Source organism: Thunnus thynnus, chromosome 18, assembly GCF_963924715.1.
Source record: "Thunnus thynnus chromosome 18, fThuThy2.1, whole genome shotgun sequence".
Taxonomy (NCBI): domain Eukaryota; kingdom Metazoa; phylum Chordata; class Actinopteri; order Scombriformes; family Scombridae; genus Thunnus; species Thunnus thynnus.
Window position 1 is genome coordinate 25,388,806 of NC_089534.1, and position 27,163 is coordinate 25,415,968.

The 27,163-nt window shown below is 41.9% G+C and overlaps 3 protein-coding genes and 6 non-coding genes across 9 annotated transcripts; 4 read left to right on the top strand and 5 right to left on the bottom strand.

Moving 5' to 3' along the window:
* Nucleotides 1–157: 157 nt before the first annotated feature.
* Nucleotides 158–230, bottom strand: trnav-cac (transfer RNA valine (anticodon CAC)). The gene has a single exon. It is a non-coding gene; the product is annotated as a tRNA-Val (tRNA).
* Nucleotides 231–1,120: 890 nt separating this feature from the next.
* trnad-guc (transfer RNA aspartic acid (anticodon GUC)) lies at nt 1,121–1,192 on the top strand. Its single transcript has one exon. It is a non-coding gene; the product is annotated as a tRNA-Asp (tRNA).
* Nucleotides 1,193–1,536: 344 nt separating this feature from the next.
* trnav-aac (transfer RNA valine (anticodon AAC)) lies at nt 1,537–1,609 on the bottom strand. The gene has a single exon. It is a non-coding gene; the product is annotated as a tRNA-Val (tRNA).
* A 298-nt stretch (nt 1,610–1,907) lies between these two features.
* trnav-cac (transfer RNA valine (anticodon CAC)) lies at nt 1,908–1,980 on the bottom strand. Its single transcript has one exon. It is a non-coding gene; the product is annotated as a tRNA-Val (tRNA).
* Nucleotides 1,981–3,286: 1,306 nt separating this feature from the next.
* trnav-aac (transfer RNA valine (anticodon AAC)) lies at nt 3,287–3,359 on the bottom strand. The gene has a single exon. It is a non-coding gene; the product is annotated as a tRNA-Val (tRNA).
* Nucleotides 3,360–3,648: 289 nt separating this feature from the next.
* On the bottom strand, nt 3,649–3,721 carry trnav-cac (transfer RNA valine (anticodon CAC)). Its single transcript has one exon. It is a non-coding gene; the product is annotated as a tRNA-Val (tRNA).
* Nucleotides 3,722–3,885: 164 nt separating this feature from the next.
* LOC137169567 (uncharacterized) lies at nt 3,886–7,320 on the top strand. The gene is made up of 2 exons (XM_067572838.1): nt 3,886–6,620; nt 6,831–7,320. Exons 1-2 carry the CDS (start codon nt 6,481–6,483, stop codon nt 7,318–7,320), a joined length of 630 nt encoding a protein of 209 aa, XP_067428939.1. The 5' UTR covers nt 3,886–6,480.
* Nucleotides 7,321–17,739: 10,419 nt separating this feature from the next.
* LOC137169566 (trace amine-associated receptor 1-like) lies at nt 17,740–18,779 on the top strand. Its single transcript, XM_067572837.1, has one exon. It carries the CDS (start codon nt 17,740–17,742, stop codon nt 18,721–18,723), a length of 984 nt encoding a protein of 327 aa, XP_067428938.1. The 3' UTR covers nt 18,724–18,779.
* A 5,130-nt stretch (nt 18,780–23,909) lies between these two features.
* LOC137169236 (trace amine-associated receptor 1-like) lies at nt 23,910–26,395 on the top strand. Its single transcript, XM_067572299.1, has one exon. The coding sequence runs from the start codon at nt 25,351–25,353 to the stop codon at nt 26,326–26,328; it is 978 nt and encodes a 325-aa protein (XP_067428400.1). The 5' UTR covers nt 23,910–25,350; the 3' UTR covers nt 26,329–26,395.
* Nucleotides 26,396–27,163: the final 768 nt, after the last annotated feature.

The window sequence follows — 27,163 nt, forward strand, 5'->3', positions numbered from 1 at the left end:
GAGGATGGTTTGAAAACAAACAAAAGCGACACAGAATAAGACATAAACAAGTTCTCCGCTGACATTGGAGCACCAAACTTTAAGTCTATGCGTCCTTCTCACTGCTAATATGAGACAGCACAGTTTGATTCAGTTACTCCGTGTGAACACAAAGAAGTGTTTCCGCCCGGTTTCGAACCGGGGACCTTTCGCGTGTGAGGCGAACGTGATAACCACTACACTACGGAAACTGTGAAAAAGGTGGGCGGCGGCCTCCGGGGCCAGTTAAAGCATTGGTGCACACTGACCTCCAGACGTGTCTTCCAATCGCTTGACCACATCCAGACATTTCAAATGCAGGACATCACTCGTGCGCGCAGCGTTAAGGATCGGTAAAAAGACAAAGGAAAGAAAAAGGTGATACAAAATCAGACGAGACAAGCACTCGTGCCGCGGCATTGGAGACATTTCAGTGAAGCGTCAATGGAGACTGTCCTCAGAGAAGCGACAGTAAATGTCAAGGCCTCAACTCTACAACTTTCACTCCGTTTTCTGCCACGATAGCTGCATGGCTGTACGGATGGCAGCGTGGGTCGGTACACCACTTTGGCCCAGACTTAAATATCTCGACGACTGTTGGATGGATTGCAAGGAAATTGCAGTCCAGACATTCATCCCTGGTCCCCAGAGGAAGAATCCTACTGACTCTGGTGATCCTCTTCACTTTTCCCCCAGTGCCACCGTGAGGTCGACATTTGTGGCCCAGAGTGAAGTATCTGGACAACCGTTAGATGGATTGCCGTGAGAGTTGGGACAGAGCTTCACGGTCCCCACAGGATGCATTCTAAGCACTTTGGTCACCCTCTGACGTTTTCTCCAGCGCCAGCAGAAGCTGAGGATTTCACTTGTGATATATGTGAACACCTGCTTGATGGGTTGGCCAGAGATTTGGTACAGACATTCGTGGCTTCCGAGCGATGCATTCCGATGGCTTCGGCGATCCTTTGCCTTCTCCCCTGGCGCCACCATGAGGTTGACATGCGACTTCTCCGTTCAAACATGTGGATGACCGCTGGAGCGTTCCCCGTAAAGGTGGGAACCGCCCCACCGGCCCGCTGACGTGCCCAGAGTGGTGCAGCCGTCCTCGTTAGTATAGTGGACAGTATCTCCGCCTGTCACGCGGAAGACCGGGGTTCGATTCCCCGACGGGGAGAGTTGACTTTTCTGCCAGCTGCCGATTGTTCACCGGGCCAGACAAAAGCAATACACCAGCAACACCATGCGTGCTCCTCCTCCTGTCCAACAGAGCGATACGGCCAGGACATGGGCCTGCCGCGTTCCCGTGCAGAAATGAGAAAATCGGCTGGGCAGAAAGCATGCCTGGAAGCGGTTATTAGACATGACTATGACGGTGACTCCTTTATCCCTCATGCCTCCGTTAACTCCATGCGGTTTTCTATGGTTTGACGCGGCGCTGCATACCGCCCAGTGTGCTGCTGGTCTGAATCTCCGTCGTTTGATTTTATTCATGACTCAGAGTGAGCATAAACAGAGGAGTGTTTCCGCCCGGTTTCGAACCGGGGACCTTTCGCGTGTTAGGCGAACGTGATAACCACTACACTACGGAAACTGTGAAAAGCTTGGCACCGCTCAAGCGGGTGGCTCAAAGCACTTGACCCCCCCCCCCCCCCCCCCCCGACATGTCTTCAATTGCTTGAGCATATCCAAACATTTCAAATACAGGAGGTCGTCCTTGCTTTTGGGCAACGTCGAGGATGGTTTGAAAACAAACAAAAGCGACACAGAATAAGACATAAACAAGTTCTCCGCTGACATTGGAGCACCAAACTTTAAGTCTATGCGTCCTTCTCACTGCTAATATGAGACAGCACAGTTTGATTCAGTTACTCCGTGTGAACACAAAGAAGTGTTTCCGCCCGGTTTCGAACCGGGTACCTTTCGCGTGTGAGGCGAACGTGATAACCACTACACTACGGAAACTGTGAAAAAGGTGGGCGGCGGCCTCCGGGGCCAGTTAAAGCATTGGTGCACACTGACCTCCAGACGTGTCTTCCAATCGCTTGACCACATCCAGACATTTCAAATGCAGGACATCACTTGTGCGCGCAGCGTTAAGGATCGGTAAAAAGACAAAGGAAAGAAAAAGGTGATACAAAATCAGACGAGACAAGCACTCGTGCCGCGGCATTGGAGACATTTCAGTGAAGCGTCAATGGAGACTGTCCTCAGAGAAGCGACAGTAAATGTCAAGGCCTCAACTCTACAACTTTCACTCCGTTTTCTGCCACGATAGCTGCATGGCTGTACGGATGGCAGCGTGGGTCGGTACACCACTTTGGCCCAGACTTAAATATCTCGACGACTGTTGGATGGATTGCAAGGAAATTGCAGTCCAGACATTCATCCCTGGTCCCCAGAGGATGAATCCTACTGACTCTGGTGATCCTCTTCACTTTTCCCCCAGTGCCACCGTGAGGTCGACATTTGTGGCCCAGAGTGAAGTATCTGGACAACCGTTAGATGGATTGCCGTGAGAGTTGGGACAGAGCTTCACGGTCCCCACAGGATGCATTCTAAGCACTTTGGTCACCCTCTGACGTTTTCTCCAGCGCCAGCAGAAGCTGAGGATTTCACTTGTGATATATGTGAACACCTGCTTGATGGGTTGGCCCGAAATTTGGTACAGACATTCGTGGCTCCCGAGCGATGCATTCCGATGGCTTCGGCGATCCTTTGCCTTCTCCCCTGGCGCCACCATGAGGTTGACATGCGACTTCTCCGTTCAAACATGTGGATGACCGCTGGAGCGTTCCCCGTAAAGGTGGGAACCGCCCCACCGGCCCGCTGACGTGCCAAGAGTGGTGCAGCCGTCCTCGTTAGTATAGTGGACAGTATCTCCGCCTGTCACGCGGAAGACCGGGGTTCGATTCCCCGACGGTGAGAGTTGACTTTTCTGCCAGCTGCCGATTGTTCACCGGGCCAGACAAAAGCAATACACCAGCAACACCATGCGTGCTCCTCCTCCTGTCCAACAGAGCGATACGGCCAGGACATGGGCCTGCCGCGTTCCCGTGCAGAAATGAGAAAATCGGCTGGGCAGAAAGCATGCCTGGAAGCGGTTATTAGACATGACTATGACGGTGACTCCTTTATTCCTCGTGCCTCCGTTAACTCCATGCGGTTTTCTATGGTTTGACGCGGCGCTGCATACCGCCCAGTGTGCTGCTGGTCTGAATCTCCGTCGTTTGATTTTATTCATGACTCAGAGTGAGCATAAACAGAGGAGTGTTTCCGCCCGGTTTCGAACTGGGGACCTTTCGCGTGTTAGGCGAACGTGATAACCACCACACTATGGAAACTGTGAAAAGCTTGGCACCGCTCACGCGGGTGGCTCAAAGCACTTGACCCCCCCCCCCCGACATGTCTTCAATTGCTTGAGCATATCCAAACATTTCAAATACAGGAGGTCGTCCTTGCTTTTGGGCAACGTCGAGGATGGTTTGAAAACAAACAAAAGCGACACAGAATAAGACATAAACAAGTTCTCCGCTGACATTGGAGCCCCAAACTTTAAGTCTATGCGTCCTTCTCACTGCTAATATGAGACAGCACAGTTTGATTCAGTTACTCCGTGTGAACACAAAGAAGTGTTTCCGCCCGGTTTCGAACCGGGGACCTTTCGCGTGTGAGGCGAACGTGATAACCACTACGCTACGGAAACTGTGAAAAGCTTGGCTCCGTTTACGCGGGTGGCTCAAAGCACTTGACCCCCCCGACATGTCTTCAATTGCTTGGGCATATCCAAACATTTCAAATACAGGAGGTCGTCCTTGCTTTTGGGCAACGTCGAGGATGGTTTGAAAACAAACAAAAGCGATACAAAATAAGACATAACCAAGTTCTCCGGTGACATTGGAGCACCAAACCTTAAATTTATGCGTCCTTCTCACTGCTAATATGAGAAAGCACAGTTTGATTCAGTTATTCCGAGTGAACACAAAGAAGTGTTTCCGCCCAGTTTCGAATCGGGGACTTTTTGTGTGGGAGCTGGGAATAGTTAAGCTTAACTCCCTTTACTTTTCCCATTCATTCTCTATTGCAGTTCTTAACAATACGAATGTAATACTCGGTTTGGCCACTAAATGATAACGGGGTGGCGCTGTTTCGAATTCCTTCTAGAGAAACAGGAAGTATAGGAAATCAAGCATAAACTGTGAAAGGTAACGTTTTATTGTTGTATAACTCAAATTATAAATGAAAGTATATGTAATTTGTAATGCACAGTTGTTCTAGCGCATTTACTTTCGCCCACCCCTTTCCTTTTTTTTCATGAAACCTGTCATCTCTGTAGTCTGTAACTAGTTTACAGTAAGTTAACTGACGTCTAAGGTAATGTTAGCTAAAACGGTAATTTTTCCAGTTAGCTCAGCATACGTTATGTAATTTTCTGCAGTTGGTGATTTGTGTTAAATGTTGGCATAGATATAAACTATCAACTGAAAGTCAAGTAAATTAATTTGTAATTAATTTTCTTCTGTAATTTAACAGTGGTGCACCTCCACAGCAGGTAAATTACTGCAAGAGGAAATGTGAAATTGAAATAATCATTGCAATTAAGTCTTACTATTATCTAAACCTGAAACAAGTGTGATTCAGATGCTTTGGGTTAATGAATAGATTAATTGTAGTATCAATAAAATATTTTTTATAATACTAGTGAGTGACGGATTATGGACAAAACTAAATTATTGCCCATGTATGTCAAACCACATATATTTGTTTTAGTGTATACAGTAATGTGTTAATCAATCCACACATATTTGTTTTAAACAGACTGAGAGCATGAAGAAATTTAGTTTCTCTCCTGGTAGGATCACTGTGTCCTTCAGACGAGGCCCATCAGGCCATTTATGGCAGGACCCATCTGAGAAGGCAAGGAGGATCAAAGACAATTCCTCCTTGCAAGACAAGTCTGCAGCACTGAAGGAGGGGGTGGTGAGGGCTAATGCCTATAAGGTGGTCCTGGAGCGGGGGGGGGAACATCTCTGACAAGCTGGAGATGTTGGAGGAATACACCCTCCAGTTTGGAAAATACAAGGGCTCCTTGAAAATGATGTGGGCTACAGCTTGAACCTCATCAAGAAAGTTGAACAAGAGGAGGAGGCAGGCCATTTCAACCCTGTGTGACACAGCAAGGACAGCCTTTTGTCCTTCCTGCAGTACTGCAGGGGGCAACCTAATTATCCATCTCAGGCTAAGTTTTGCCAGTAATATTACTCATAATTCTTTACTAACCACAACTGAGTAATCAAATGTTTTTTCTGTCTTTTAAGCCTCCTCTGCACATCCCCCTACAGTAGCCTCCTCTGCATGTCCACCTGCAGCCTCCTCTGTACATCCTCCTGCAGCACCCCTCTCTGTGTGTCCACCTGCAGCCTCCTCCACACGTCCGCCCGTAGCAGCCTCCTCCACACATCTGCCTGCAACCTCCTCCATATGTCCGCCTGCAGCCTCCTCTACACCTTTACTTGCAGCCTCCTCTGTACCGCCACTTGCAGCCTCCTCTGCACCTGCCCAGCCTGCTTCTGCTTCTGGAACTGCTCTCCCCAACAGCGCATCTGGATGAAAACTGAGCTGGAGGCCTTGGGTCTATGGCCAGGGTCCCGACCAGTCCGGCATCCAATGAATATGGTGTCCTTGTGGCGTTATCCACCTCAGCCTGAACTCATTGACTCCATTTCTGAGCTGTCATCACCCAAGTACTTCCATCTCCATCCTTTCTTCATGTGGAAGCCTGAGCATGCCATCATGGAGCGACTCGGGAACAACTACATGCTGCCTTGTCTCTATGGCTGTCCTTCTCCCCAGGTTGTCTCTTCAGGTGTAGGAAGGCCTCGAGTGATTGTCGGCACCAGTGGCCAGTATTATATCTTTGCCTCCCGTCTCAACTGCAAGATGTGTAAACGGTACCGGTTTGCTGACAAGCTTCAGTGACTGGAAATGCTCTTGAAGAGATTTTCCAACATTCTCCCAGCCTTCCTCACCCGCAAGAAGGCCATATGCAAGATGGTGATGGATGAGCTAAGGAGAAAAGGCAAGTCTCCACATGACATGGCCAACCAGGTGAATGAGTTGCTCCACCTCAAATATGAGCGTGCAAACCTGGCCTACCTGCTTGCTGTGCAGAACATCAGGGACGCAGAGGTAGGGCTGTATGGACAGAAAACCATCACTGGTTTTCTACGCCATGAGGACTCCCCTGCACCATTTGGCAAGTATGAAGATACTGATGGCTGGTATGGGGTCTCTGTCTCTTCGGGCTATCTGACTGAGTGCCTCCTCTAGGAGTATCAACGGTAGGAGCCAGTCCTGAATTTGCTCCTACAAGGAACATTTGGGTAGGTCTTCAGATCAGATCACACTCGTCGACTGGCTAAGAAGATCACTTTATCATCTGGCACAATATCATCATATGCCATTATGAATGAAAATTGGATGATCCTGTCCTGGGTGATGCTTCAGTCAGAGTGTGACAAGTCCTTGGGGCCAATGTATGAGGGGCTGGCCCACTGCTACAACTCTGCTGGGGTAGAGAAGGCCAAGTACCAGTGGGTGGACAGGTATGAATCAAAACCTGAACATGTAGTCAGATTACATCTTTATTCAGTTTAGATTAAATCATTTCATACATAGAATGAATAGAAATCATCATTTATATCATTTTAAAGTGCTGCATTTACTGAGTATTTAAATCTGTAATGAAAATGTATATCAGCCAATTTCACATCACATTTTCAATACAATTTCTCTTTGCTTTTTTGCATAATTAGATACTGCTGTGCTCCATTCCGAGTCCTGGACCCTGAGCCTCATGAGCACCTTCAGTGGGATGCCTGGAAGATTACTGATGCCATCGTGGCTGAGGCCACCTCTGGAAAGTTGGCAAACATGTGTGCGTCACGCAGCAGGTTCAACCCGGACATCACTGTGAAGCTGGATTTGTTCCACTGCATGCATAGGTTTACAAGGGAGTGTGTGTCTGAACACTATCCACTCGACAGCACCCCCTGCAAGTTCCTGTCTGCAGCATTCAGTGTGGTGGATCAGGATGACCTGCAGAAGCTGAAGGAAGCCTACACCCTCTGTGGGATTGTGCCTGCTAATCCTACCAAGCAGCACATCAGGGAACATTGCAGGACCAAGGTGCCTCATCCAAAAGAGCTGGTAGAGAGTGGAGGATGTTCTACACCAGCGATTCTCAACTGGTGGGTCGCGGACACGTTCTGGGCGGGTCACGGACAGCTTGTAAAGAATAAATAAATTTAAAAAAAAATGAAAAATAATTAATGCTCATCTAATTTTGTACTCGTCTCTTATCTTGAAATATCTGGCTGATATTTTTGAGCACCTCAACACGATAAACGTGTCTATGCAGGGGAAAGGACACAACATTTTTGAACAGTCAGACAAAATTGTTGTGTTCAAGAAAAAGATCACACTGTGGGTGAATCATTTATCCAAAGACAGACTGGACATGTTTCCAAATGCTTGCCAGGAAGCACAGCAGCTGGACACCACGGCCAAAAATGACTTGGAAAAAAACGATCAAGGTGCGTCTCAATTAACTTCAATCTCAGTTTGACGACTACTTCCCAGAGAGACACGGAGATAACGTTAATGTCTGGATACGCGACCCTTTCAACGTCAACATGGAAAGCATCATGTTGCCAAGCAATGAAGAACATCAGCTGGTGGAGCTGTCATGTGACCAGACGCTGAAAAAGAAATTCGCCGACGTAAGCCTTTCCAACTTCTGGTGCAGCGATGTGTTGGCTGAGTATCCATCTGTCGCTACTCTTGCAGTCAAACGATCCTACCATTCAGCACGACCTATCTTTGTGAAAGTGGCTTTTCTACCTTAGTCCAGCTCAAGTCAAAGCAGAGAAACAGGTTGAACACTGAGCATGATCTGAGAATAACTCTGTCTACTGTCACCCCAGACTTTGAAACTCTGATCAAAAGTAAAGTACATGCCCAACTGTCTCACTGACCTCCACAAAAGACAGGTTAGGTGAAAGCATCTTGTTTTGTAGCCTTATTTATTTTATGCAGTTTTGATATTTAAATTTATTGTAGTAACTTTTATACATGCAGTTGGCATGGTCCTCCTCAGTTTCTTACTAATGTACTCTGAATGCAGAGATATGCAGAGAAGTGAAATATCTAATTTTGTGACCTTATTTATTTTGTGTAGTTTTGATATTTAATTGTATTGCAGTAACTTTTATACATGTAGTTGTCATGTTCCTGCTCAGTTTCTTAAAAAAAAGCTCTTAAATTCACTTTGCATGCATATGTATGTTTAAATGTGTTTTTGAAGGTTATTTTTCAAAAATAAATTTGTTTGGTTTGTATTCTATAAAAGTGGGTTGCGACTTAATGACCGTGGGAAAATGTGGGTCCCGGGCTGAGACCAGTTGAGAACCCCTGTTCTACACCACTTCCACCTGACCAAGGACCCCAACAGTGTCTTGCTGTTCAAGCCCTCAATGCTGAAGGAGTGGAGGATCCAGTGTGTCCACATACTGAGAGGCTGCCTCAGTGACCCAGAGAGTGAGGACAGGATCCATTACAGATTCGGTGGCACCCTGCAGCTTAACCACGTGCAAGGGCAGGGAGCCACTGTGCCAATCTGGATCCCTGTCAGGGGCACTTCTCAGCAGGAGGGCTTCCACTTTCACCAGGCCCGCTGGGTGACAGGCAACCAGGTGTCCACCAATCTGTTCCAGGCTCAGGGCATGACAGGAGTGGTGAGGTGGAACTTCCAGTGGCTTCTGGACTTGAAGCAGCCTGACATGGTGCTGCCGAAGGTGTTTGACCCTGTTTTAATTGCAGACCTAAACAGGGCATCTGAGAGGGTGATGGGGGCTGTCAAATACCCAGCGCTCCACCTCTCTGGCAGTGACACGGGGGCGAGGTTTGGACTGCAGTACCTAGAACCAGGCTGTGGTCCAGTTCCACTGGACTGGGACAAACACAGGTCCCTAAAAAAATCTCTCCTCCTCCTCCTCCTCCTCCCTCTGTTGCTGTAAAAACAGAGAAGCCCTGTGTCCAGCTGCGGTCTATCCCTCCTGTGGTGTTTCACTTCCCCCCTTTCCGCCATGCATCAGATGTCAGAAAGGGAGACATTTCACAGGTAATCTTTATTCAACTTGATTTTTACACATATTGTCTAATAGTGTTGTCCAGCTGTTTGCCAGCTAATCACTAATTGTAATTTGGCCTGTTATTGCAGTCAAACATACTTCTACAAATAAATGTTTGTTTGTAGTTGACATCTCTATCATGCTTAATATAGAGCTTATTACTCATTCACCTCCATACCTCCTTTTTCATTGTCTGTTTCTCGCCTGTTTACTTTCTCTCAATAAGATCTCCAAAAGACACCACCACTGCCGCTGGCTGCTTCTCCCAGGGCTGCTTGCACTGGTCCAGTCAAGACAGGAGGGCTGGTCTTTGTGTACTGGACCACAACAGATGGCCAGCACCAATGAGAGCAGCCATCGATGAACTGCTGGCCAGACACAGAGCAGCAAAGGACCTCCTGGGGCAGGTTGAAACTGACTATGCAGCCCTGATGCAGAGCTGCCGTGGGGACAAACAAAGCAGCACATCTCACGTTACATGAAGTACTTGGCAAAACAGACCAATGCCAGCACTTCACTTAACACCAGCCCTGAGAATATCTTGGGGAGCCAGGAGCTGTGGCAGCGTTTGACTGCAGGGAGTCAAACAGTCAGTGTCTCTGTCACCACTTTGCCCCCAGCTCTGGTGAATCCACCAGCTCCAGCCACACCATCAGCTGAGAGCTGCCTCCAGGAGTCCCCTCTGACCTAGGCTGCAGTGGAGAAGATGGTGAGGGAGATCCTGGAGAAGCAGCAAGGAACTGTGCAGCAGCAACAGCAATCGCAGCAGCATCAACAGCAGCAGCATCAACAGCAGCAGCTCCCCTATTTGGTTATCATATTGTTAAATATGATGTTATTGTTAGATATATTTTCAAATACTGTTTTATTGATTTTATTTTATTATATATGATTATACTATATTATTCTTTATTCTGTCATTTTATGGAAACACACACACAGGCTTATCAGTATTTTAGGTCTGCCTGTCATGCCATGTTCTTCACCATTATTAAAATAATGTGTTGTTGTACCTAAATGTGCCTAATTTACTGTTTTCTACTTCTGCTATCTACTTTCTACTTTCCTAATGTTAAGGCCTACATTTATGATCAGTTTTCCTACTGAGGATCACTACAACATTTTCAACACAGGCTGTTTGGCTACATCTGTAAAAATGTATTTACAAACTTTCATTTTAATCTCCACTGGTAAATCCTGATATACCCGGAACGCTTTTCCCCTCCAGATCAGCTGTCTTTTTCTTTGCCTCGACTCCAGAGATCTTTTCTCTGTCACTCCACCTCAGCATATGCATGAGATAGAGGCACAGTGGCTCTGGTTGTGCCAGGTGAGGATATAGACTGTGGTTATCTGTAAGGTCCAGGATATAGCTCAGTATGTCACCCATCATCTTGTGTGAGTTACCTGTCTCCAGTCCTCCTTCCAGAACCATGAAAACTAAATTGTTTCTCCTAATATGCATCTCCAGGTCGGTTAAATTTTTTTTTTAAATGTTTACCTTTGGTCGAGCCTTTCAAGACTTTACTGTCAGCAGCATTCTGATTTTCTAAGTCTCTGATTCTTTTTTCTGCATTGGTATACTCTGTTCAGGATGGCCCCTGTCTCTTTTTTTCAAGTCTTTCATTGAGTTGCCAAATTCATCAAATCTTAGTTCAAACAAATCTTTGAGGTCAACCACCTCAGACAGAAGTTTCTGTGCCCAGCCAGGTATCTCCTCATTCGTCATTGTCTATTTGATTGCCACATGTCGCTTAGTATCTTACTTCGTCTTAGTTCTAGTTTCTCATCATAACCAGCACTAGACATCCAGGCAACATAAATTGTTATTATGAGGCAGAATCTCAAGTTTTAAGGTCAGAATAGTGTGAGAGAAGTTAGCACTAACTCAGTCATGTGACCAGTCAGTTGATCTTATATTTAGATGTCAGTAGTAAGGTATTGTTAGCTAAGGTATTGTCAGACATGTAATTTTATGAAGCAACTTTATTACTGTAAGTGAATGACTCCCAAAAGTGAATTAAGATATCAGATCCTTTGTAAAAGAAGAACCAAAGTGTGAGTAACAGTTGAGATTAAGATTAAGAATTAATTAATTGAGATTAAATTAAGAATGTTCTCTAATCAATACAAACACTAATCTTCTGTGACATTATTAGGAGAAATATTAATATAAACCCACCCCTCCCATTTTCCATAAGTGGATCAGGGGCAGAGTCATTGTTGTATATGGATCATTATGTTGTGGGCATTATTTATAAGCTAAATTAGTTACACAGCTTGTCCACAGCTTGTCCAACAGACAGCCGAGCTGCAAGCTCTCAGGTGAGCTCTGGTGTCACAGAGACACACAGACAGGTGAGCTGCAGCCTCTCAGGTGAGCTCTGGTGTCACAGAGGCACTCAGACAGGGGAGCTGCAGGCTCTCAGGTGAGCTGTGATATAGTGAAAGATCGAGCCATAAGTTCAGGAGTTGTATGAAAAATAATACAAGCCTCCTGAGCTGTGTTGCCCAAATCTTCAAACTGAAAGGACAGAGCTACAGAATCTCAGGTGCAGTTTAAAAAAGAAGTCAAACATCAGCAAATTCTAAGTGAAAATTATGACTCAAAGCATACACCAGCACTCTACTATAAATACCAGTACTATAAATACTCATACTCATACTATATACTCACATACAGGGTGCTATTTGGCTGGGCTTGCTAAAGTGTAAACGTCCTCAAATCCAATGAAAAGCAGGATAGCTGCTAACGTTACCCTAAACTCTGATATCTTCCTGGTTTCCAGACAATGGGGAAAATACTACACAGATGAAGGAGCCGTCCTTTCAATGTAACCAGTAGCCCCACAACTGTTAGCTGTTTAGGTAATGATATGCTCTTTGGCCTCAGAAGCAATGCTCAGTCACTACTGTAGGTAGTAAGCTAGTTAGTTAGCTGGACATGCAAATGATTGCAGCTTATTTTAGAGCAGACAAGCATAATGTTTATGCCATTCCTCACAATTTTGCTCTTGTGGTTTTGGGCCTGGAAAGGCTAAAAAGACACTAGCCTCCAAATTCTTACTACAATCCCATGCCAATGCTTCATCAGTCATGTCACGTCTTGTTACCACTGATAAGTCATTATTGACCATCAAAGGGAAGGGTTTAGCTAATGGTTGATTCAGGTCCCTTCTGCTCTTATCTACATTCAGTGTTGTTCTCTTTGAACTGTGCAGACAATCTTTCCCTAACTTTCACCAAGCAGTTTTTAGCTGCCTAAACTAAATGAGATTTTAATCACCGAGGTGGTGGATCAGAAAGTTCATTTGAAAATTCAAGTCTCTTCTACAAGTTAATCATAGAATGATGGGATGGGAACATGGAATATGATCAAATCTAAACTGGGTCACATAGGGAAGGTTCACCGTCCCTTAAAGGTTAAAACTTTCAGGAATGATACTCTGGACACAATCAAATCAGTGATGTCACAACAGCTAGTTTATCCTTGACAGCTGATGGAAAACACCTGTGACCTGATCTGGTGTAGATATATATTTTATTAGTAATTAAAAACAATGCTGAACACTGGGCCGTCTTGACCTTCTCCTTTAATTTTACCCTGTAAAAATATATTATTGTATGTATTTACCGGATATATTCACTATACAGTATGTACCATTTATAGCCAACACATTAAAAAATGATCTGTGAGAAAGTATTATAGTATTATAGGTCTAAAGATCTAAAGCTGGAGGTACTGGGCAACAATGTGGCTAATTTTTGTTGGTTACTATATATTTCCAACAAGTCTCATTTGGGACTGAACTTGATTGTCGATTACTTAGGTCTTGTTAAGTTTATGTGTTAAATACATGAACTTGATCTTGATCCAAATGTATACTTGATCCAAAGATAGTTAATCATACTGGAGAAACCACACTTTCACTCAAGGGCAAGATTCCCTACCTAAAGAGAGACAACAGATTTATGCCATGGTCTCACTGAAATAAATCAGGGTTTTTTATGCAGTGCTGATGTCAATCTGAACCCAGGCTTCTATTGTACATAGACATTGACATCTTATATAGATGTACACTTTGACATTTTCTGACTTTCTCTGATTAGTTCTTATTAATTACTGGTGATGAAAATTCTTTGCATTTCTCTCTTTTTTCATTGTCAACTGGTCAGTAAAGGATGATGCTGCTTTGATGTGACTAGATGGCATCATTTTAGTTATGTGCTTTCATAACTATAACATAGACTATCAAAGTCCATTCACGTGGAAATTTTTGACTTGAGTTTAGATATTCCCTGGAAAGATGGCTCAGATTTCTTGTTTGTTCTTTGTTCCTTGTTTAATTGGACTCTGTGTTTTCCAAAGGGTGTATTGTGTTATTGTTAAGGTCATTAAATTGCCTTGATCATGTTTTGCTCTATTAGTTTTGTTATTGCTAGAAAACAATGAGGACCCAGGTTGAAGAGGTGAGATGATGCAGGCAGGAGGTGTGTGTGTGTGTGTGTGTGTGTGTGTGTGTGTGTGTGTGTAGGACAAAGGTAGCTGAGGGACCAACAACCACACCATACATTCACACCTCTAATTGAAGGCTGTTGCATCACAGAATCTAACTGGAGACAAATTCATGAAGACACAAGTCTGCATTTGGATTAATGTACATTAAACTTTTGATTTAAAAAAAAGTAGTGAGATTGCTTTGTTTTTTACATCATGATATTGCTTCTGATACCAGTGTGAAGCAAAACAAACATTACAGTGATAAAAGTAAATAAGAGAAGCAAAGTGTGAAGCCATAAGATCCAAATACAGATCCAGTTAAATAATCAACAATAGAGTTAAAAGAAGTTGCTGGAGATGGAAATTATGAATTACTTTGCTGATTTGAGTCATTTTGATCTATTCACAGATTTGCAGTCACTGGCTATGTAGGTTCACACACATATTAGTAAGCAATTGTATTGCTGTTCATAATCCTGTGACACTACAATACTACTTCTGACTGTCTTCAGTTCAGTATTAAGTTTCTCTTGCCTTTGCAGCTTTTCAATAAGCTGTTAAACAGGAAGTAACATATTGTATTTCACTGTTGAGCTGGCAAAGGAGTTTTCAGTAACCACCGACTGGAGTTCCAGTGCAAAAAATGACACAGTGCAATCAATACAATACAATCAGTGACACTGATGATTCAGTTTAGGTATTTCAGCTTGAGGATTCTTTGTAAAGAGATTAGTGCCAGTACTGAACAGCTCAGGATACTTTAACCCTTTTAACCCTCAATGGGGTTGGGGTTAAAAATAGTTAGGTTATTCAGAAATGCCATTTGAATGTGAGTGGTATCATATATGCTCAAGGAGATTTTTTACCTAAAGACAAACAAACAATGTAAATGTTGTAATTTTCTGTGTGTTTTTTTTTACCGCCACACCTCTACAAGTGTTTAAAACAGATTAGTGGCTACCTTTGCAGATGGCTGGGTCTGCTGCACAACCTAAGCAATGCAGTGCAGCACAGCATATTGCTAAAACGCCGGCTGGTTTCAAGCTCACAGGGTCTTCATCAGGGTGGAAACAGTGAACAGATTGCTTACACCTGGTACTCTAAATAGACAATACACTGGAAATAAACAATATCTAGAGCAGGGGTTCTCAAACATATTAATCAAAGGTCCGCATCTGACTTTAATTCAGCAATCTGTGATTTAGAAGCTGAGAGCAAATTCTCTGGTGTGACATTAATGCGTGCACTCAGCAGCAACAACACACAACAAGCAGTTAACATCGCCATGACAACAATGTCAACAATAGGGAAATAAGCCACATTAAAACCACATTTACCTGGGGCCAGTATTCCTATGAATGATTTCCTGCTGCACTGTATATTCAATGTCACTAACAATTTGTTGATCAATGGAAAATTTATTTCAAAATAGAAAATGTTACACTTCATAATGTATTGTATTCATAACACAAGGTATGGGCTGCCATTTGGACTTGCCATTCGGTCCGGATGCTGAGATCTGGACTTTGAGAATCCTTGATCTAGAGAGAGAGAGAGTCTTCCCAAGAAAAATGACACAATACGTCGTAATCTCATTTGCCAAAGAATGACATATAGTTCCATTTGAGTGACAGCTGCCATCTAGTGGCTGCAGTAATTATAACCTGGAGAGGAGCAGTGGCGCATTTCAGATGATTTATATAAAAGTTGACAATTATCTTTATGTGGAGGAGGTGGGGTGGTGGGAGGCTATAAACCAAAATTGTACTGACACAGTAGACTGCTGTTCTTTTCCCAGTTCCAACTGTGAGTGTCTCATTTCCAATAGGCTCTGGTGGAGATTTTCTCCAATACTTGCTGAGCTGGCGTCTGTTGTGTATCAGCTGCTTGATGTACTTCTCCCTCCATTCTGACTCCTTTTAAGAGCTGTGGTTTGCATGATTAGCTTCTTCAAACCTTCCTCTGCCCTCGTCGTATACGATGTCAGCAAACCCGTTGAGCTTGTTTCCAACTCTTCCTCACAGGGAATGCTCTGAAATTCTGCACAAGTTTTCATCAAGTGTCTGCCATTCCACTAGGTTGCTCACCTTTGGCCACTGATCTTACTGTGCCTTCTGGCTTGGGTGCAGAGGCTGCTCATGTTCACAGAGGATTGACTGCATCCCGGGCATTTTTCCTCTGCTGGTCTCCTCCCAGCAACATTAGGTCCAGTGGTTCTCTACCTGGCTTTGGGTCCCTTTCGTCTGACCTGCTGGAGCAGTGCAAGGTTGCTGGTCAGGCTTTCTTCCACATGTATTTCTCCCCTGATGGATGTACAAGCCTCTGAGATATTTGGTCCGTCCTGGTAGGCCCATCTTTCACCCTGCTTCTCAGAGGGCTTTCAGGTTGTTTTCTCTTAGTAGTATTTTAAAATTAATTCATGATTCTCATGCAGGAAGCCAATGCAAAGATCTGTGAGCTGGACTGATTTGATCCACTTTGTTGGTCTTAGTGAGACTCGCTGTAGTTGTCTGATTGACTTTTTGGAGAGACGTGTAAAAGCACCATTACAGTGGTTGAGCCTACTTAAGATAAAATGCATGTTTAGATTTTCTAAATCCTACTGAGAGATAAGTCTTGATATACTCTTATTATACTCTTACGTGTGATTGTCTCAATGTGGATGTTAAAATTTAGGTCCGAGTCCATGACTATATGTACCAAGATGATTGAAGGTGAAAACTGACTGTTAATCGTTCATCTTTGGCTCCAAACACAATTATTTATGTGTTATCTTTGTTTAACGGTTATTACGTAGTGATTAAATTGCAGTTGTCAATATTGTAAGGTTAATCTGTGTCATCCTCATAATTATGGTAAGATGTTTTATTGTTCTCAATAATCTGAGCTAGTGGGAGCATGTAGATGTTGAACAAAAGAGGCTCAAGAATGGAGCCTTTGGGAACTTCATGTCATTTTTGTGCGCTCAGATGATATACTTACCAATTGACATAAAGTAGTCCCCCTCCTTAAAAAGTTTACAATGATAAATAAGACACAGAGGCTGTGATGTTTTGTCCTTGTGATGCTAAGGCTGCTGTGTGTCAGGGTGCAACATCGTCAGCCTGGCTGATGGGTGTTGCAAGTTGTGCCAAAATGGTCTATTAGCACTTTAACTCCAGATCTGCTTGGGTAGAGACCATCTGCCTAGAAAAGTAGATGATCCTTTTATATTCTACAATGGACATGCACACATACAAAATGCACTGCCAGTTGTAATACTATGGTCAAAAGTAAAGGTTTAAAAATTTAGCTGTGAGTGATTTCATGGATAATTGCTTGCTACTTAATGCTAAACTTAGACAAGACTCAGCTGCACCTCAACACATGAAAAGATGGTTCCTTCATTGATCTAACCATTCCTGAAATATAATAAGAGAAATTAAGGATATGATGAATATAATATTCTATTAATGGCAGAAAATTCAGCATGGGAATGGAATATCACTATCATTCTGAGATTATATTGCAACTATGGCTTGTTTGTGTTCATTGGGTTCATCTCTCACAACATCAGGACAATTCCAACCATAACTTTCATAACACAGGCCTAGGGCTAATGCAGGCACCACCTACTTACCTAATAACACTCCTGCTATTCCCTGGGTTTGAAATCAAAGTTTGGTAAAATGAGGATATGGATTTGTATTGAGGCATCCCAAGAAAACTGCACGCACACACCTACGTGCACAGACACATGCACACGCGTGCGCGCACACACACACACACACACATGCATACACACAGTGCATAATTATCTTTGCTCTTCTGCGTCTCATGCCATCAGGATGTGGTTTCCCATCCCTGATTTGACAATTATGCTAATAAGGAAGAGGTTGATAAGTATTAAGGTTCGGTACAGTGGCACATGCATGGACAATCTTGAGGGGTTAATAGGTATGACATTGTTTCTGACTGAAATATTATTTTAGATGCAATTTTCTTTATATTGCTATTAATATGAATTTTACTGAATTGTAGGAACTCAAAAACATGGAACCAGAAGTCAATGTCAACAGGACTGACGTGACTGACATACATCCCTGCTATGAAATAGATCATTTCAAGTACATACTGGCAAATACCCCTTCCTTTATATGTATATTATTATATATCTTCCTTGTATTATTGTCTGTTGTCACAATATGTGGAAACCTTCTTGTAATAATCTCTATCATTTACTTCAAACAGCTCCACACTCCTACTAACTACCTCATCCTGTCTCTAGCTGTGGCTGACCTGCTTGTTGGGATTATAGTCTTTCCTTTCAGCATGGCATTCTCTCTTAGCTCATGTCTGTATCACGAGGATTTATTTTGCAAAATTCGAGGCAGTTTTGACATATCACTGAGCACATGTTCTATTCTGAACTTATGTTGTATTTCTATAGACAGATATTATGCAGTGTGTCAGCCTCTGACTTACAGGACTAAAATAAATCATCATGTTGTTGTGATCATGATCTTGGTGAGCTGGGGCATCTCTGTTCTGATTGGAATTGCTGTCATAATTGCTGGATTAAACAGTGAAAAATGTGAGGAAAGGTGTTTAATTGATGTTCTCATGGCAAACACCATCGGACCTATTTTATCTTTTTACCTCCCAGTGATCATAATGCTCTGTATCTACTTGAAGATTTTTATTGTTGCACAGAGACAGGCACGCAGCATCCAGAGCACAAAGTCTGGACCCAAAGTCAGTAAGATGGAGAGAAAGGCCACCAAAAGTCTGTCCATTGTGATGGGAATTTTTTTGATGTGTTGGCTTCCTTTCTTTATTTTTATCACCTTTCTGCCTTTTAGTAATGATTCAGTACCAGTGCCTGTGATAGAAACACTTAACTGGCTAACACTGTCTAATTCAATGCTCAATCCATTTATTTATGCTTTCTTTTACAGCTGGTTCAGATCAGCTTTCAGGATGATAATTTCTGGAAGAATATTCCAAGGTGATTTTGCTAACTCAAAATTGCTTTGACCTACTGTTTGGTGTGCAGAAATAGACTATGGAATTGTCAGTAATGTGACAGTATATATTGACACAATAAAAGTGAATGTATTTACACTGCAATTGTATAGTGGACTCTAAGCATCACACCATAAAACCTCTCTATTAATATTTTGGAAAACAAATTTAAGAATCCAACTCCTAAAGGCTGGCATTTGTTTTTGTCATTGGCCTGTGGTTTTGTGTTGTGTAACACTAGCTGAGACTCAGACGCAGATGCATTATGGGGAGATGGTAGTATATGTAATAATGCAAATGGCTGAAGTGAGAAACCTTAAGCTTTTTCTCATTAAAATATTGGAATATCATTTATGTTATAAATGTCTGTGTACTGCCATGCAGTCTTGTTGCTCTGAGTAGGAGCTTTTTGCCTTAATAATAATATGTGAACAGGATAATATGTGATAATATGTGAACAGGATTGGGGTTCAAAAACATTTACTCAAATCTGAATCCATTATTGAATCTACTTATTGAATGTGATTCCTTTTATTATTTTTATTTTTATTATAACCTTTGTTTAAACAGGGAGGGCCGTTGAGAGCAAGCTCACTTTTACAAGGACGTCCTGATTACAGTACATATAAAAGCACACAAAAGTTACAGCATACATCAATAACAACAAATCTTAAATAAGAACAATAGAAACAATAAAATTACATATAAAACAATAAAAGCAAACAAAAATTACAGTATAAACAGATTACAACAACAACAAACAGGCCAAAGACATCAACATAAGGGACAACATCAATTAAAAAACACATGCATTCACACTGCTCTATGTCCATCAAAAGAAATTTAAAATGATTAAAAGGGATTAGCTTGTCTAATTTTACAAACTTCTGCAGATTGTTCCACTTGTGTGGAGCATAGCATTTAAAAGCCAGTTTCCCAATCTCAGTATTAACATGATAATTTTCGAGGACCAAATAGTTTTGGGACATAGTGCAGTGTGACATTGATCTATAGTTAAAAAGACATGTGAGATATCCAGGAAGTTTGCCAAGAAGTGGTTTGTAAATAAATAGAATGCAGTGCTGTTCTTTACTTATTGCCAACAACTGCCACCAAAATTTCTCATATAGTATACAATGATGCATTTTTAAAGCCTTCCCCAGTTATGAACCTAAGGGTGAAATGATCGACTGCATCAAGAGGTTTAAGGGTAGAGGCAGGAGAGAGCATATAAATTACATTTCCATAGTACATGACGGCTTAAAAGGTTTACTGAACAATTTGCTTTCTGCCCTACCCCAGTTTTATCGTGTTTATGCTCATAGCATACTATGCTTATTTTTTGTCTGCAAAACCAGAACATATACATTACTTTTGGATACAATCACAAATAGTGTGTTTTCTTAACATTTAACATTAACTTAACATTTCTAAGTTGTTGGGAGATTTAATTTTTACCAAATGAAATAGCAGGCTGAGTGGACTGGGTAGTGCAATGAGTGATATTGGTAACTGCACCATTGTGCACATCACCTATACTTCTGTAGCTACTACATATAATTTCAGTACCTCCCTCCTGACAATATAAACAGCAACAATTAAATCAATATTCATGGACCTTAAATATTCCCTGCCAATTCACCTTGTAAGCTGCTCTTGCACCCTACTCTCTTGGTCACCCTCTCTGTTTGCAGGAGGTTAGGGGGGTCTTGGAGTAGTGGTAACTGGTACTGGGGTGGTACTGGGAGACCCATTTGCAAGATATCTACTTATTAACTCCAAAAGATTCCTTGTTGTGGACCCCACTTGCTGTGCCAAGTCCTTTCACCTTGAGCAAGTTATGTTTAACGTTAGTTATGTTTACAGAGCTAACAGACCTAGACTAGTTTGAGACAACTGGGGAACCCTGGCCAAATTCAACTTAAACGCTAAAGTTATACTGAAAATGAAATTATGGCCTGGTGTAATTGGACTAGTTGGGCTAGCAATGATAAACAGCTGTGACACCATTATTGCCCACCTGAGGCTGGTGCCCCATGCACATTGAAATCATGATAGAGACAGAAAGTCATTTTCTCTCAATGACAAACATAGTCTTGTCAAAGCTTATAACAATTAAAAGGGGGGAAAGAAATATAAGGAAAGGATCACAACTCTTTTTGTCTGTTCTGCCGCTGGGGAACAGAAGGAACTTGTCATTGGCAAAAGTCAGGAACCCCGCTGCTTCAAAAATATACGCACACTGCCTTTGAAACAGCTCTACTGTATTTTGAAACAGTCAATAAAATTCAGTAAATAGCTAAACTGTCCATTTAATTACTTTATATTCATGTTGGCAAATATACAAATGTCAATTAGATGGTATTCTGCATGCAAAATAAAGAAATCGGCTATAATATTTATCCGCCATGATATTTGACAGACGTGATCACTATAAGCAGTTTCCACTGTATTTATATCCTTCTTATTCTTATAACTTCTTATTTTTTAACTTTCATTGACGCTTGTAAATGGACATTCTGCGAAAGAGAAAATGTGTCAAAGAGTACGTGATAATGTTGATAATGGTAAGTTGGTTCTCTTAAGTTGCCTACACCATAATTTTAAACATACATCTTATCTAGCCTACTGATGATATAGCCACAGTCACTGATCTGAATGCTCATTTATTAACAAATTAAGTTAAACCCGTGAATAGGGACAAGTACTACTCTTCACTTTCATCCAGATTCATCAATCCAGATGGAACCTTCAAGTGCTAAAATCGCTCTTCCAACCTTAAGGACCATCTACCTCCAGATGGAAATTTAATAAGTCACCAATTTTGTGCCAAGCCATCTCTCTCACGTTGTTAATTGGCAGTATTGCCCTTTTCAGTGAAGACTGCTTTATATTCTTCATATAGTTCCATCAGCAGTGTTTGTTCTGCTGCTGAGAAGAACACTGCTTTATTTTTCACTTCTTTTTCCAACATAGTATCAGCTTTTCGATAATCGACTGGTCTGGGCTGCTTATGTCCTCCATGCACACGCACCCTGCATGGTGTGGTGTTGACTAAGCTGTGTTAGTGAACGGCTTGAGCCTCAAGTGGAAGTTGAAGTTAATTCTAGCCAGGCCATTTCAAGTTAGTGCAGCTTTCTTTAGCTGTGTGACGGGGCGCCCGTGAACGCTCCATCATGCCCTAACCGGCGTGCGTTTCTCTCTCTCTTGGCTGGAGAGAAAGCGCCGGTGCCGGGAGCGCACAGCGCGCAGCGCTCCCACTGTTCCTGCGGAGCCATGCTTCAGTTAAAACTGTTCCTTGCAGGCCCGCACTTGTGTCCTGCGGTCATGCACTCCCACAAACCTTTCCCCACTGTCCGAACTCTTTTCTTCACGCTAGGCGTTCGAGGGTGCACACTCGGCGCTGACGCAACACACACACATATACACTTACCTGCTGTTGCTGCCTCTGGTTGCCTCCGGGCATGGGCCAAACTGAGGCACTTCCTGGACACATCGTATATAGCGCTTGGTGGCGCGCTTAAGAGGGTCAGGTGACCATGGACTATACCATCGACATTGTATGAACTGATATTTTATGATTTATTTTGGTTTGGGGGTATTTGGCCATCGCTGTATGAAGGGCGATTAGTGCCATTTTTCTTTTATGCGAAGTATCATTGATTTTTGAATTTATGTTTGTTGTGTTGTCAAATTTGACTGTAGGATGCTATAATTTGGTAATTGGTTTGCCCGGGGGAGGGGCTAAGAATATATAAGGGGGAGCTCTGCTCATTTAGGTTGGTTGGGTTTTTGGTCGTGGCTAAGTAACAATGTGGGTGACAAACTGCCAGTGTGAAACCTGTCATGTAAATACTTTTTTTTGTTATTAGGGTTTTTTTCCCACTCCTGTACTGTAAATATTTTTGCCACTCTTGTTTGGGGGAACTTAGTGTGAATAAAAAATCACCATGCTGAAGTTTGTCGTTGTCTGAGCCATCATTGAAAGCGAACCCGCGACAAGCTGCGTTGATGGAACACCCCTCTGGTCACATGGTTTTGCTCATTTATGATTTGGGTTGTAGGTTTAAGGACTGCCTTGCATTATTAATTAGCTTATGGGATTGTGTACTTGGGTTCATACTCGTGATGTAGTCGTTAATGTATGCTGGGTTTTACTGAGAGTATTGTGTTTTCTTCAGCAAAACCATGAGGTGTGATGGAGAGCGGCTCTGTTTTATGAAAGGAGAAGTGGCCTAGTGCCCAGAGGGAGAAAGAAAAAGAAGAAAAACGAATTTTGGATTCACATTCTCTCATTACGTCGACTCTGTTCTCTAGACCAGGTCTGGTTGCTATCCAGAATTCTGTATTTAAGGTACTGTACCCCAACCTGCATGAAATGCCAATGGAAGATGCTGGTCCCTTTGCCCCCCTGAATGCAGTATAAATGTTGAGTGATTTTGGTTTTGGCAGCTTTTTCAATTTCACCAATGTAAAATTTGTGGCAATACGTACATTCTATCATATGAATCAGATTTGTGATGTCCGGTTTCCACTTTGCATGCAGGGGAGCTCCTTGTCCTGGGTACCTGTTGATTATATATGGGGAATACTGGAGCAGTCATTTGTCAATCTTCTTGTTGTGGTGATTGAATCGGGTATGTACCAGAATATCGATGTGGCCTCATCCACATCTTATAAGTAGATGCATATTCTGCATATTCTGTGAAATCTAATCAGCTGTAATTTGATAATGCCCCAGAAGGTGTGTCTTGGGTGATGGCTACTTTTATGCAGCAGGGTGTCTGTTGGTCTCTTTGAAGTAAACTCAAGTCGCTAGCCGTTTAGTGTGCTCTGTGTAGCCACGAAAAAACATGCATATCTAAAAATACCACTTCCTCTAACTGTAAGTTATGTTTTAATTTTGAGAATGGTGGGAGTTGAGAACCTCCAGGAATTCCTAAAATGCAGCGACTGAGCCTCGCCACCGTCCAAAGTTGTTATCAAGATAGTGGAGATATACTAGAGGTTAGATCTATATCTAAATTGTAAAGAGAGTGCACTTATATAGTGCCTTTCTGGTCTTCTTCTTCTAGTCTTGTAAAAGCGCTTTTACACTACAAGCCACATTCACCCATTCACACACTGATGGTGGCAAGCTACCATGCAGGGTGCTGGTGCAGCCATTGGGGGCAATTTGGGGTTCAGTATCTTGCCCAAGGACACTTCAACATGTGGATTGGAGGAGCCGGGAATCGAACTGCCAATCTTCTGATTAGTGGATGACCCACTCTACATCCTGAACCACAGCTGCCCAATGTTGTGTAACCTGGCATGCGGCATGGGAGCTCCTTCCCCTGTAGAGGCCAGTCACTGGTGGTATCTCTGACAGCAGTTACAATGTTGGAGATGTCATTAAACATGACAAATCTGTCCACAACTTGGGAAACAACATCATGGAGTTAGCTCCTTTTCACGTCTGGTGAACCAGTCCTAATGTGGTCGAGGATGAAGCCCTCTGGGACATCTGCAGAGACATATTTTAGTAAAAAATGTGATGATGACAAATGCATATTTGTGGATGAAAAACACATGACAAAAGAGCTATGAAATTTAAACAACATTGTAAAAATAATTCAGATACCTTGTAAAAAAATTGCAGTGATATTTTCAATTTTTAGAACAATTTCTTGCAAACATTACACAATTTCAAGTATTTCAGATCTGGTGGCTCTGTTATGCCTGGGGGGCAATTTGCTGCCATGGTTTGGGTCCACTTGTCCCCAGAGGGAGAAGTCACTGCAAATAAATACAAAGTTGTTCTGAGTGATCACCTTTATCCTATGATGAAACATTTCTATCCTGATGGGAGTGGTCTCTTCCAGGATGACAATGCCCCAATTCATAGGGCATGAGGGGTCACTGAATGGTTTGATGAGTATCAAAATGATGTGAATTATTTGCTATGGCCTTCACAGTCACCAGATCTCAACCCACTTAAACACCTATAGGAAATTTTGGACTGACATGTTAGACAGTGCTCTCCACCACCATCATCACAACACAAAATGTGGGAATATCTTTTGGAAGAATGGTGTTCCTCAGCCTTGGTCTTGATTCTACAAGTTTCTGGAACTCTTTTGGAGGGATGACCACTATTCTCTAAAGGAGGCTTGTACCAGGGCTAAAAGTGTAAACTGTAAATTGTCATTACCTCCATTGTTACTGTAGCTCCTTACTGTTTTAGCTACTTACTATTACTGTAAAATAACACGTTTAATTTGCATCATGATATCAACATGACAATGAAATGATTCCTTTAAAAAGTGAATTTCTTCTACACTATGTTTTTCTGGCATCTAAGGTCATCAGGATAAAGAAAAAAATCCCACATCTGATTGGATGACTGAAGAATCTACTAATTATGGTAATGAGGTAGGGGTTGATAAAAATCGTGATTCTGCACAGTGCACACTAATGAAAAACACTGATGTGGGAACTATCTTGAACATTTAAAAGGTATCGTATGATAAGGTATAAAAATGCATTATTATTGTTTTGTATTAGTATGGAGCAAAATATTTAAAAATAAATATTATTTATGATATTTTAAATATTGCTGGTCATAAATGAAAACCTTATTTGCAGGAACCCAGGAACATGGCACCAGAAGTCAGTCGCACAGATGTAAATGACATACATCCTTGCTATAAAATAGATAATGTTTCTTACGTGCTGACAAGCACTCCTTCCACAGTATGTGTTTTATTATATATTTTCCTTGGCTCCTTATCTGTTGTCACAATATGTGGAAACATTCTTGTAATAATCTCCATCATTTACTTCAAACAGCTCCACACTCCTACAAACTATCTAATCCTGTCTCTGGCTGTTGCTGACCTGCTTGTTGGTTTTTTAGTCTTTCCTTTCAGCATGGAATACACTGTAAGCTTTTGTCTATATCACAAAGACTTATTATGCAAAGTACGAGACAGCATTGATGTGACACTGAGCACAGCTTCTATTTTGAATTTATGTTGTATTTCCATTGACAGATATTATGCAGTGTGTCAGCCTCTGACATATAGAACTAAAATAAATGTTCATGTTGTTGTGATCATGATCCTGGTTAGCTGGAGTGTTTCTGTTCTAGTTGCAATTGGGTTTTTAATTGCAGGTTTAAACCATGAAAAATGTGAAGAAAAGTGCTTTATTGATGTTTTACTTGCAAACATTTTGGGAGCTATTTTCTCATTTTACCTCCCAATGATCATAATGCTCTGTATCTACCTGAAGATTTTCCTTGTGGCACAGAGACAGGCACGTAGCATCCAGAGCACAAAGTCTGGAGCAACTGTCAGTAAGATGGAGAGAAAGGCCACCAAAACTCTGGCTATAGTTATGGGAGTTTTTCTGATCTGTTGGACGCCATTCTTTCTGTGTTTTACCTTTCAGCTTTTAAATAATGTGTCAGTGCCTGTTGCACTGTTTGAAACTCTTAACTGGCTTGCACTGTCTAATTCAATGCTCAATCCATTTATTTATGCTTTCTTTTACAGCTGGTTCCGATCAGCTTTTAGAATAATCATATGTCTAAAAATATTTCAAGGTGATTTTGCAAACACAAAACTTCAATGACATATTGTTTGGTTTATTGAAATACCCTATGCATATGTCAGTACTGAAAACTTTGAATAATAAAGATCGTTGGGCATTTGTCATCAGAGCATTATGTCTTTGTTTTTAATTGAGCTATAAAAATGCAATATTACAGAGCTGCTTTATCAGTTTATACAATCACATAGCTTAAACACACTATGTAAATGTACATGTATTCTTCAGCTATGGTCCATTTTGGCATGGAAAAGTTTAGAAAATCTGACGAATCAAATGTTTCATTTATCCACTCTATATAGAAAGTAACTAATTTCTTTAAATAATATAGTTTTTGGCATTTTTTTCTAACATTCAGAGGAAATCATTTCTATCACACCACAATGCAGGTGTTTTTGAAACAAAGTTAGTAACATACTTTGTGTTCCAAAATATTTCATGAAATCTCACACACTGATCTGCCCAAATGTATTTACTTTCAGGATTTAAAGATAATATTTTTCCATTACATGAAAAACAGCATGAAACTATTTGAGTCAATTTTTTTTCATTGCATAATCATGAGTTTTCCAATACTATAAATTTATTATGACCATAAATGCACAATTCTCAAATCTACTAAATATTATTAGTGTCACTGTGTTATTTTTATACTTTAAAAATATGTGTTGTGATGGAGATGACACAGTGTGGTGGAAAAGACAGGACATAGCGGAGACGTGACAAACAGCACTAGTGAAAAATGTTCATGTTTATTATCACTGATACTGAGTAACATCTATTTTGAAAGTAAACTTTGTTAGTTTTAAAACATAAATTCACAATAAATCAGAAGGCATAAAACTGCTTTTCCCCCACT